Source organism: Sinocyclocheilus anshuiensis, unplaced genomic scaffold, assembly GCF_001515605.1.
Source record: "Sinocyclocheilus anshuiensis isolate Anshui unplaced genomic scaffold, SAMN03320099.WGS_v1.1 scaffold1649, whole genome shotgun sequence".
Lineage (NCBI taxonomy): Eukaryota > Metazoa > Chordata > Actinopteri > Cypriniformes > Cyprinidae > Sinocyclocheilus > Sinocyclocheilus anshuiensis.
The window spans coordinates 188,869-201,820 of NW_015540982.1; the positions used below are offsets into that span (position 1 = coordinate 188,869).

The window sequence follows — 12,952 nt, forward strand, 5'->3', positions numbered from 1 at the left end:
AGAGCTGTTGCTAGAGGTAGAGGCAGCAGGGGTAGGAGAAATAGGGCTGGAAGTAGCACTAGCTCTTTGGATCCAGAGCGCTCTGACTGGATCCAAAGAGCTAGTGCTACTTCCAGCCCTATTTCTCCTACCCCTGCTGCCTCTGCCTCTAGCAACAGTTCTCCTATGGACACTACGACCGAGTCCACCCCTGCCACCCCCATCCCTGTTGGGCAAAGGGTGGAAATGATCACTTGTTTGTGCTTCGTGAACAATCTCACCTTGCACGGCGGCACCATTGCGCTGCAAAGATGTAAAAGCGCTTCTCCAAAGATGGGATAAGCGCGATTATTAGACGACCGATCGTCATTTCCAAAAGGCAAATATTCCCCATCAGAGTCAGAATCGGCGAATAACATTTGCAACACATCCTCACGGTACAACTTTTTATTACGCGATTATTAGACGACCGATCGTCATTTCCAAAAGGCAAATATTCCCCTTCAGAGTCAGAACCATTTGGCGATTTTCTCTCACAAATCTCACAACTTACTCGCACGCTTTGAACTGAACTGCTTCCGCATCAAAGACACAATAGCTCACTTGCTCTGCTATTTCCTCGAACACTTTGAATAGGAACATGACATAATTTTAGTCTAAAATCGAAGTACTACATGTCGGGTAGGGAATACAAGTAGGGGATTGCTGTAAACACAGATACTGTCATGCAAGAAAAATTTCAGACTCGTCTGACAATAAAGTGTTATATCATATCATATCATATCAATACAAATGAGATATTACACCATATTAGGAACTACAGTCTATTTTATTAAGTATGACGTCTTGTCGCAATTTTGCGACTTTGGCACTTAGAGGGTAATATGTGGCTAATGTTTTAGCCATCTGATCTCTTCTGGAAGCTGATTCCAACTGCGGGCGGCATAATAACTAAAAGCGGACTCCCTTTGTTTTGTGTGAACCCTTGGTATTTCTAACTGACTTGATCCTAATGATCTGAGTTCCACTGCAGTTTAGTAGCGCTTTAGAGTGGGCGGGATTATTCACGTTGTTATAGTTGGGCCGCCTCTACTGCCGCAACTCCTGAAAAACTTTTTCATTTTGCGTCGCCCCATCAAGCTCTTGCTTGATCCGCTCCTCTGCTATCAATGAGAGGAACGTCTGTACTTCCTCAACAGACCACAAAACAGCCATTTATTGGTTGTAAAAAAATGTGCGCTCGTTCAAAACAGTTGCGTTCGATCCTTCCGGCTGTGCTGATTTAAATCTAGCGGTTCTGTTGTGTTTGTGTCACAAGTTCAGTGACGCAGGTAGTGTGGATTCTCTCCGGCCAATCAGTGATCAGCAGAGTTTACACGTCATGTTTTGGTAACGGTACGGTTCACTTGGAACCTCAACAGAAGTGGTACTGAAAAAAGTACCAGGTACTGTACCCAGTCGAAAACCCCCCAAAAGTGAACCGTACCATGCCTTACCATGCAGTGGAAAAGCGCCATAATGGTCTTCTTGGGAAGGCCGGTGAGAAGACCATTACAATAGTCCACCCTGCTGGTGATAAAGGCATGAATAAGTTTCTCCAAGTCTTGACTGGAAACAAAACATCTAATTCTTGCAATGTTTTTGAGATGATAGTATGCTGATTTAGTTACTGCTTTGATATGACTACTGAAGCTAAGGTCTATCTCCAGAATCACACCAAGATTCTTGACTTGATGTTTAGGTGTTTGACCCCTAGAGTCAAGGTATGCATTTACCTTGAGAACTTCATCTTTGTTTCCAAATGCAATGACTTTGTTTCTCCTTGTTTAACTGAAGAAAGTTCTGGCACATCCAGCTGTTAAATTCATCAATGCATTGGCAGAGGGGAGTCAATGGGGCTGTAGTCATTTGGAGATAAGGTAAATCTGGGTGTCATCTGCATAGCTGTGATAGGCAATTTGGTTCTTTATCATTATTTGACTTAGTGGGAGCATATACAGGCTAAACAAGAGCGGTGCAAGAATTGATCCTTGTGGGACTCCGCATTTCATGGACGTCCACTTAGACTTATGCTCTCCTATACTCAATATCATTTATTATCTTAATGAGCGCTGTCTCTGTGCTGTGATGAGGTTGGAAACCAGATTGAAAATTTTCCAGGTACCCATTTGAGTTTAAGTATTTGTTCAGCTGATTAAAAATGACCTTTTCAATAATCTTGACTATGAAAGGAAGATTTAATATTGGTCTATAATTGCTCAAAATAGTGTTATCAAGATTGCTCAGGAGGGGCTTAACAACAGCTGTTTTCAGGAAGTTTGGAAAAGTCCCAGAGAGAAGTGATGTGTTCCCAGAGAGAAGAGAGGCGTTCTCTCTGGGAACTTTATAAATTATTATAAATGATTGTGATGAGTCTCCTGCTCTTCCTGCTACGGCCGGCCAGTGGGTGTGTCTAGGAGACTCATCAAGAGAACGATGTCCACCTGTTCTTCCTGCTATAAAAGTCTTGGCTTTGTTGGTGTGGGTGCGCCTGGTTTGTTCCTGATTGCTTTGTGTTTGTTTTAGGTTTTGGAACGTTTATTTGGATTTTGTTATGAGTTGTGAGACTTGTTCTGTCTGACTCTATAATATCCCGATTGCTTTGTGTTTGTTTTTGGAATGTTTATTTGGATTTTGTTATGAGTTGTGAGATTTGTTCTGTCTGACTTTATAACATCTGTGTCAAACAGAAATTGCAGTTCTTTTTCCTTTCTTTTGTTAATAAATAATTTGCTGCAACCTTACCAACCGCATGTCCTGCTTTCATTTGTTACGGCTTTGAGCCGGTCGTGACAAATGTGGGGGCTCGTCCTTAAATTTAGACACTTGTTTTGGTAAACTTTTGGAGGATGTGTTTTTTTTTTTGTTTGTTTTGTTTTTTTGGTTGCTTAGCGGGAGTTCGGCTTTGGTAAGTATTGGCTACTATTTATATATTTGAGGCTGGGTTTAGTGTTGGATATGCCTTTCCCTGTTTAGGTTTAATGGAGTATCCTTAACGGCATGCTCCGATCTTTTTTTTTATTTTAGTTTGTTTTGTTTGTACGGTGAAAGCAGTTAGAGCAGTTGTCTCGGGAACACGTCCATGTTTTGTAATGGTGACTCGTTAATCGGTCGCTATTTCAAACGCTGGTTTACAGTGTATGAAAACCAGCTGCAAGTAACTGTATGAAGATTAGGGATGAGTTTAGATAGTTTTGAAATTTAGTTAGAGGGAATTGCGTATCTAATTTCTACCCCTCAAGTTTTTTTTGGGAAAAGTAGCCATACTTTTTGTCTTTCACAATGGCCTCAAAGGTGGAAGAATTTGTTAGTGCTCCGTCTGAAGATTTGTTAAATGATTTGACTAAGGACCAACTAGTAGAACTTGCAGGCCACTATAAAATTAATTTGGTTAGCCAAGATAAACGTTTAAAAGACAACATTAAAACCTTAATAAAGACCAAGTTAATTGAACGCGGCGTTTTAGAGTTTCAAATTGCATAAGATGCTTCAGCTTTTGTTAACGCGAACGTCTACAATGTCTCACCTAACATTTGAACAACAAAAACAATTATTGGTAATTCAGGCTGAGATGAAAGGAAAAATGTTAGAAGCGCAAAATCGCATCGAGTTGTCTAATGTCCATTTACAGCAACAACAGCTTGAACTAGAACGCTGTGGGTTAGATTTAATAAGGGATGGTAGGCTTGCTGTTAATGGTGGAGGGGAGCGTAATTTGGCTTTTTGTAAATTTGATCTGGTGGGTAATATGAAGTTGATTCCTAAATTTGATGAAAAAGATGTTGAGCGTTTCTTTTTACTTTTCGAACGTGTTGCGGATGCACGAGATTGGCCAGATGAGGAGCGCACGCTTATGGTGCAATCTGTTTTTACAGGTAGAGCCCAAGAGGCGTATTCTTCTCTTAGTGTAGAGGATGCAGCTGATTATCAGGCGGTTAAGGCTGCAGTGTTGAGAAGTTATGAACTGGTTCCAGAGGCCTATAGACAAAAATTTAGGCATTGGAAGAAAAGTGAAAAACAAACGCATTTTGAGTTTGTACGCGATCTCTCACTTTATTTTAATCGCTGGTGTGTAGCTTCTGATGTAAAAACACTGGACGATTTAAAAGAGTTAATGGTGCTTGAACAATTTAAAAACTCAGTTTCAGATTGTGTAGCAACTTATGTAAGTGAACGTAAACCGCTCACTGCATATGAGGCAGCTGTTATGGCTAATGACTTCTTTCTGATTCATAAGACCTCTTTTGGTTCTAAAACATATGGAGAAAATCCTCAAAAAGAACCCTGGCGTAAATCCGTTCACTCTGCCAAATTGTCACGTGATCCACTTGGCGGACAACATGGCTCTGGTGGGGAAAAAGAGAGAGCAAATACGTGTAATTATTGTCATGTCTTTGGTCATTGGAAGAACGAATGTCCATTGTTAAAAACAAAAGACATGTTGAATGTGAAGTCTAAAAATTTTTCCCCTGCAAAATCTGTTGCTTTGACCGTAAATGCCCAGACATCACATGATGGTCTGAAAAGTTGCACATCTGTTTTTTCAGCGTTTACTCCCTTTGTTACAGAAGGTACTGTCAGATTGGTTAATTCTGTAAAGGATGTACCTGTTAAAATCCTTCGGGATACAGGATCATCAGAAACCTTTGTTTTGGAGTCCGTGTTGCCTTTTTCCACTGATTCCTATACTGGAAGTAATGTGCTGATTAAGGGCATTGGTTTAAATGTTATGTCTGTTCCGCTTCACAAACTTGTTTTGCAATCTGATTTGATCCAGGGAAAAGTGGAAGTTGCTGTACGTTCCGGTTTGCCTATGGAAGGAGTACAGGTAATCTTAGGAAATAACTTGGCTGGTGAACGAGCTTGGCGAGGTGATTTACCACAGTTGGTGGTTACATCCTCTCCGATGGCCTTTGAATCAGACAGTGATGAAAACTCTTTAAATGCATTGCCGTCGTGTGTGATAACTCGATCTATGAGTAAAACGCCAGTTGATAAGCCTGATTCTAAAAAAGTGGTGAGTAAAACTCTAGAAATTCCGTCCATTTTGTCTGTGTCACGAGATGATTTGATAAAGGAACAAAAAGCTGATTCTACTCTTGAGTTGTTTGGTCGAATGGTCCCTTATGACACAATTTACAATCTTTCTTCTGGGTATTACCTGGAGGAAGGGTTGTTGGTTCGAAAGTGGGTTCCGCATGGAGAGTTTGCAATTGGTGATCCTGTTGTACAGATTGTAATACCATTGTCTCTCCGTCAACTTGTATTACAGACCGCACATAATACATCTGGCCATATGGGGGTGAAAAAGACGTATAAGTTACTCCTGAAACATTTCTTTTGGCCAAAATTGAAGCGTGACGTGTCTAAGTACATTAAATCCTGTCATACCTGTCAACTTACGGGAAAGCCAAATCAGTCTCTGAAACCTGCTCCTCTTTATCCTATTCCAGCTATTAGCCAACCGTTTGAGCGTCTTATTGTGGACTGTGTTGGGCCGTTGCCCCGGTCAAAAGCAGGTAATGAGTATTTGCTCACAGTCATGCGCCAGGTAACTAGATATCCAGCAGCATACCCATTACGTTCAGTAACGGCGAAGTTAGTTGTAAAAGCACTAACTCAGTTTATTTCTGTATTTGGAATACCAAAAATTATCCAGTCTGACCAGGGGAGTAATTTTACTTCTAATTTGTTTGATCAAGTGTTGAAACAACTTCACATCCAACACAACCTCTCCAGTGCTTATCATGCTCAGAGTCAGGGAGCACTGGAGAGGTTTCATCAAACGTTAAAGTCTTTACTGAGGTCATATTGTACTGAGATGGGGAAGGATTGGGACGTTGGTTTACCTTGGTTATTGATGGCAGCTCGGGAAGCTGCACAGGAGAGTACCAGGTTTAGTCCAAATGATCTTGTTTTTGGACACGATGTGCGAGGCCCGTTGTCTGTTTTGGCTGCTGACTGGGAAAAGTCAGATCCACCAAAGAAATCTCCTGTCATATGTTAGTGATTTTCGCCGTCGAAACTTTGAGGCTTGTCAGTTGGCAAAATTATCTCTGTAAAGCTCAGGATCGAATTAAACGACTTTTTGATCGATGCACAGAGTTGTGGTCTTTTCAATCAGGTGACCAAGTGCTGGCCTTGTTGCCTGTTGTTGGATCACCGTTTCAGGCTAAATTTGTGGGACCGTATACGGTTGCTCGTCAGATTTCTGATCTTAATTATTTGATCAATATGCCAGATCGAAGGAAAAAAACTACAGTTTGTCACGTAAATTTGTTAAAGCCTTATTATACTTCACATGTCATTGACCCTGTAACAACTGACCTAGGTAATTTGTCTGACTCGTGTATTAAACCTGTTCTTCTTACAGATTCTAGTACTAATAATGACACCGTTGATTTAGTGCCGGTTATGGTAAGTGAGGAGAGAGATGAAATCTATCCTGGAGATTTTGTTCTTCAGGCTCGGTTACAAAATTCTGAAGTGTTGAGTTCTTTGGACGACCGGCTGAACCATCTATCGGATGCACAGCGTATTGACCTGATTAATTTAATTTCTGAGTACGTTTCACTGTTTCCTGATGCTCCTACTTGTACAAATCTAATAGAGCACGACATTGATGTGGGAGATTCAGTTCCTATTCGTCAGCGTTACTATCGGGTGTCCGTGAATAAGAAAAAACATCTGGACGATGAAATTGAGTATATGTTGAAAAATAACATTGCTGAACCTTCTTTTTCTAGTTGGGGTTCTCCGTCTTTGTTGGTGAGTAAACCGTATGGGTCGTTTAGATTCTGCACTGATTACCGAAAGGTAAATGCTGTAACGAAACCGGATTCTTTTCCGCTGCCTCGAATCGAAGACTGTATTGATCTAGTAGGTAATGCTAAATTTGTGAGCAAGTTTGACCTACTGAAAGGTTACTGGCAAGTGCCTTTAACCGTCAGGGCTCGGGAGATTTCTGCTTTCATTACGCCTTCCGGTTTATTTTCTTACAAAGTTATGCGTTTCGGATTGTGCAACGCCCCCACTACTTTTCAGCGCTTAATGAACCACGTAATATCGGGTTTGAGTGGCTGCGCTGTTTATCTAGATGATGTTGTTTTTAGTCAAACTTGGGAAGAACACGTACTTCGGATTAGAGCACTTTTTGATCGTTTTCTGAGGGCAAACTTGACAGTTAAGTTGTTAAAATGTGAGTTCGCCAGGGCCACAGTTACTTATCTGGGAAAGGTAGTTGGCCAGGGTCAAGTGCGCCCCGTCCGCGCTAAGGTAGAGGCAATAGATAATTACCCTACTCCCGCAACAAATAAAGAGTTAATGCAATTTCTGGGAATGGTAGGGTTTTATCGTTGTTTTTGCAGGAATTTTTCTATTGTAGCGGTGCCCCTGACAAATTTGTTGTGGGGAGGAATACATTTTTGCTGGACCCCATTGTGTCAGCAAGCATTTGAAAAAATAAAAATGCTTCTTACAGAGGCTCCCGTTTTGGCAGCTCCAAGATTTGATCAGTCTTTCCAATTGCAGGTGGATGCCAGTAACATGGGTGTTGGGGCCGTTTTACTGCAGGGCTCTGAGGATGGCATTGATCACCCAATTGGGTTCTTCTCTAGAAAGTTTAATAAGTACCAGCTTAATTATTCTGTGATAGAGAAGGAGGCTCTCGCTTTAATTTGGGCTTTACAGCACTTCGAGGTGTATGTGGGATCATCGGAGGGACCTCTAGTGGTCTATACAGATCACAATCCTTTAATTTTTCTGCACTCTTTACAAAACCCCAACCAAAGGCTAATGAGATGGTGTGTGTTTTTACAGGGTTACCTGTTGGATATACGCCATATTAAAGGCTCAGAAAATGTAACCGCTGATGCCTTGTCTCGTATTCACATAGTCTAAGTGTTGTAGAACTCGTATTTTCTCTCTTTTCCCTTCCTTAATTTTGCTTCCTAGGCGCCAAGGTTGCTGGAAGGAGTTGCGGAGTTGAAAACGCTGAGGAACATTTGCTAGCTGAATCAAGTCTGCCACTTGGACTGTTTGGATTTTGGTAGAGTTTTTTTTTATTCAAAGGTTTTTTTTGTGCTCTTCTTTTTAGGGGGGGGGAGTGTGATGAGTCTCCCGCTCTTCCTGCTACGGCCGGCCAGTGGGTGTGTCTAGGACACTCATCAAGAGAACGATGTCCACTTGTTATTCCTGCTATAAGAGTCGTGGCTTTGTTGGTGTGGGGATGGCCTGGTTTGCTCCCGATTGCTTTGTGTTTGTTTTTGGTTTTGGAATGTTTATTTGGATTTTGTTAGGAGTTGTGAGATTTGTTCAGTCTGACTTTATAACATCTGTGTCAAACAGAAATGGCAGTTCTTTTTCCTTTTCTTTTGTTAATAAATAATTTGTTGCAACCTTACCAACCGCATGTCCTCCTTTCATTTGTTACGGCTTTGAGCCGGTCGTGACATGAGTGAAATCAAGAAAATATAAACATAATACAAATGTATGGTTACTCTTTTGATGCAACAGTTTGTATTTGACGATCCTTCATGTTGTTGATCAAACATATTTTATAGTTCTCCCTATAGAAACATGAGGTTTGTGCCTATAATAGTTTCAAAGTAATAATTTGAAGATCAGTATCTCATTCACGGAAAGATTCAGGGACGTATAATTTATAAAATTGCATCAAAAGGATAAAAATTTTGTAATGCAATTGTCTACTTTCTGCTGTTATATCAGGGTTCATCTTTATGCCCTTTCACTTTATTATGTCCTTTCACTTTTCAGTTTTTTTTTAAAGAGTTACTGACAAATGAACTGTTTTTACTTTTATTTCAGAGTTGATTGAAGACAATGAGGAGAAAGAAGAATTCTGAGGAGAAAAATCATGTCAGAAGTGTAGAAAAACCCAAACAGAAAGATTTAAGGAAAAAAAGGGCAAAGAAATCTTTCACCTGCACTCAGTGTGGAAAGAGTTTCACATACAAACATATTCTTGAGCTTCACATAAACATTCATACTGGAGAAAAACCGTTCACTTGTGATCAATGTGGGAAGAGTTTCTCACAATCAGCAAACCTTAAGGATCACATGGACATCCACACTGGAGAGAAGCGGCACACATGTGATCAATGCGGGAAAACATTTTTGTGGGCTTCAAACCTGAGCACACACCTGAAAGTTCATACAAAGGAGAAACCACATTCATGTCATTTGTGTGGAAAGAGTTTTTCCCGTCTACAAAGTTTGAAAAGACATCAGAAAATACATACTGGTGTGAGAGAGTACATGTGCATTGAGTGTGGGAAGACTTTTACTTCAGCGGGCGGTTTAAAAAAGCACCAGAGGATTCACACTGGAGAAAAACCTTACAAGTGTTCACACTGTGACAAGAGATTCATTCAGTCAGGAACACTGAAAAGACATGAGATGATCCACACTGGAGAGAAACCGTACGCATGTGATCAGTGCGGCAAAACATTTTTGAGAGATTCACACCTGAAACAGCACCTGGTAGTTCATACAAAGGAGAAGCCACATTCATGTCATTTGTATGGAAATAGGTTTTCACATCGACAAAGTTTGAAAGAACATGAGAAAATACATACTGGTGTGAGAGAGTACATGTGCTTTGAGTGTGAAAAGACTTTTACTTCAGCAAAGTGTTTAAAACTGCACCAGCGGATTCACACTGGAGAGAAACCTTACAAGTGTTCACACTGTGAAAAGAGATTCAGGCTGTCAGCACATCTGAAAACACATGAGATGATCCACACTGGAGATAAACCGCACACATGTGATCAATGCGGGAAGAGATTCACACTAAAAGCAAACCTTACAGACCATATGAGAGTTCATACTGGAGAGAAACCATTCACTTGTGATCAGTGCGGAAAGAGTTTCTCATACTCATCAGCCCTTAAGGTACACATGGACATTCACACTGGAGAGAAACCGTACACATGTGATCAATGTGACAAAACATTTTTGAGAGCTCCATACCTGAAGCATACAAAGGAGAAGCCACGTTCATCTCATTTGTGTGGAAAGTGTTTTTCGCGTCCAGAACATGTAAAAGTGCATCAGAAAGTACATACTGGTGTGAGAGAGTACATGTGCTTTGAGTGTGAAAAGACTTTACTTCAGCGAGCAGTTTAAAACAGCATGAGAGGATTCACACTGGAGAGAAACCTTTTAAGTGTTCACACTGTGACGAGAGATTCAGTCAGTCAGGAAATCTGAAAAAACATGAGAGGATACACACTGGAGAGAAACCGCACACATGTGATCAGTGCGGGAAGAGTTTTGCAATAAAAGGAAGCCTTACGGACCATATGAGAGTTCATTCTGGAGAGAAACCATTCACTTGTGATCAGTGCGGAAAGAGTTTCACACACTCATCGACCCTTAAGGTACACATGAACATCCACACTAGAGAAAAACCGTACACATGTGATCAATGCGGGCAAAACGTTTTTGAGAGATTCAGTCCTGAAACGGCACCTGGTAGTTCATACAAAGGAGAAGCCACATTCACATCATTTGTGTGGAAATAGGTTTTCACATCGACAAAGTTTGAAAGAACATGAGAAAATACATACATGTGCTTTGAGTGTGAAAAGACTTTTACTTAAGCAAAGTATTTAAAACTGCACCAGCGGATTCACACTGGAGAGAAACCTTTTAAGTGTTCACACTGTGACGAGAGATTCAGTCTGTCAGCAAATCTGAAAACACATGAGAGAATCTACACTAGATAGAAACTGTATCACTGCACTGCATGTGGGAAGCGTTTCAATCATTCATCTTCTCTACACAGTTATACAAAAAACTAGCACAGTAAGTAGATCATCTTCAGATCTGATGCTGTATCCTCACCAAATGTGACACAATAATGTATCAAGCAATAAAATATCATCTGGATAAATCTGTCATTACAAGTGATGTCACGGTCACGGTGTGTGGAGGCAGGCTGGATGACGAGGATGACAAGGATTCCAAAAAAATTATATTTAATGTAGACACAACAAGGCAGATTCAGGCAGGTGAGACAGACACACTCAGGGTAACATTCACAATAACCGACAACTCAGGTTCAGACAGACAGGAACTAATATAGGGTGGATAACGAGGGGCAGACAGGTGAGCACAATGAGGTGATTAACTAATGATTAGTCCGGGCTAAACCAACAAAAGGGGAAGAAACCACAATAAACAGTCCACAGGGGCATTACATTACTCCCCCCTCCCGGAAGGTGCGTCCTCGCACCGTAGAAACAGAGGGAGGGGCGGAGGGGAAAACTGAGGATTCCGAGGTCTCTCCTCCTCGTTTTGATACTGCCTTCCCTCCACATTCTGGCCCTTATGTCCCTCCATAGTTATCTCACCCTCAGCCATGATGCAGGGGGCGGAGCTCCTCTCCGCGCTCACACCGTGGGCTCAGGGTCCTGAGTGGGGCTGGTGTTGTTGTCAGCGATGTCCACGGTCAGATGAGACTTGCAGGACACCAGCACCCACTCGATGAAGGTGGCGAGGCTCTCTCGGGGACCATCCCCAGACAACTGCGCTCGTGTGGTGGCGTTGAGTCCAACTTGATAGAATGTACAGAGGCAGTTGTCCGGGTAGTGCGTGAGGTGAGCCAGGGACAGAAAGTCGCTCGTGTGATCCTCAAGAGAGCGTTCCACCTGCTCCAGCAGGAGGATTTGGAAGGCGGGGGAATCCATAACACGAAAAATAAAAACTGACAAAAACCGGAAAAACAAACGAGGGGAAAGACGACGCTATACTTTACTCAGGGTCGGTTATTCTGTCACGGTCAAGGTGTGTGGAGGTGTAACGGAGTTAAAAAGAACATTAATTCTAATGATATTCATGGTGTTGAATTACATAAAATTAGAGGGTAAATTAAATGAAACAGTGTATTGGTGTCCCCTGGTGGTTAATGCGTTGCAGACATTCATTATTTTGTCCTTGCGCGCCTACCGTAGTTCAGCAGAAAATGGCTGACACTGCTGCGGGTAAGCGTGTTACTCTTCTCTCCTGTTTAAAAAGTGATATAAGTGTGTTTAATATGAGTTTTTCACATGTAAACGTTTGTAGTGATTATATCAACAAATGTACAGCGAGTTGGATGGGTTTATATGTCCGATAGAAACTTTGTTGAGTACTTATCGTTGTGCCTCGTGTCTCATGCGGTGAAATTAACATGCTGCTGCTGATGCAGCAGATGGCTAAATGGAAAACACAGTTACCCTTAATGAGAGTGTGTTTGTTTATTTTATGTTTTTCTTATTTCAGTGGTTTATGTCTGCAGTGTTTTCACCCTGTGTAATAATACATTTTGATGTATTCCACTGCATAACTGATAAGTTGTGTTTCGAATGCTTCTCGCCTGGACATGCAAAACGTGACTGTCCAAAACTTTCCACTGTACGGGATGATATGGAGGGAAACTAGGGGACCCGTATTTGGAGGGAGGCAGTACGGGTCATTCTTGCAACTCCCAAGTTGTTACTGAGTGTGAAGATGAATGCTATTTGATTGAGAACAGTGTTGATGAACTAAATATTGTGTATCAGAACACGCATGTTGTGGGGGGACATGATAGCCTTTTTTATACACCTGTGAAAATAGGAGAAAAAGTGACATTGGGAGCCATGATGGATAGCGGATCCTAAGTCTGTTTACAATCTGACCATGGAAGTTTATGGCTTGAAAATTATTGTACGTACTCTAGTGGTTCCTGGCCAACATGACGAACTCATAATTGGAACTAATGTCATCAAACATATCCTGTGACATATCAAGCAATGTGAGGGTTTCTGGAGAGCTGTGTCTGGCCCTACATCAAAGGATCCTGAATGTGAGAGCTTTTTGTCCATGCTCGCTGGACTAAATCGCTGGAGAGGTGGAGACATGTCTGACAAACTTGGAACAGTAAGATGCA

General features: G+C 41.5%; 1 protein-coding gene across 1 annotated transcript; it reads left to right on the forward strand.

The window, feature by feature from the left end:
- Positions 1–9,007: 9,007 nt before the first annotated feature.
- LOC107690114 (zinc finger protein 85-like) lies at positions 9,008–10,731 on the forward strand. The gene is made up of 2 exons (XM_016488350.1): positions 9,008–10,121; positions 10,610–10,731. Exons 1-2 carry the CDS (start codon positions 9,097–9,099, stop codon positions 10,638–10,640), a joined length of 1,056 nt encoding a protein of 351 aa, XP_016343836.1. The 5' UTR covers positions 9,008–9,096; the 3' UTR covers positions 10,641–10,731.
- The last annotated feature ends 2,221 nt before the right edge of the window (positions 10,732–12,952 follow it).

Excerpts from the sequence above, each read along its gene's own strand:
- LOC107690114 (XM_016488350.1), top strand. The coding sequence starts at position 9,097 with ATGGACATCCACACTGGAGAGAAGCGGCACACATGTGATCAATGCGGG. Across the intron at positions 10,122-10,609 it reads ACTGGTGTGAGAGAGTACAT|GTGCTTTGAGTGTGAAAAGA; the intron begins GTGCTTTGAGTG and ends AAATACATACAT.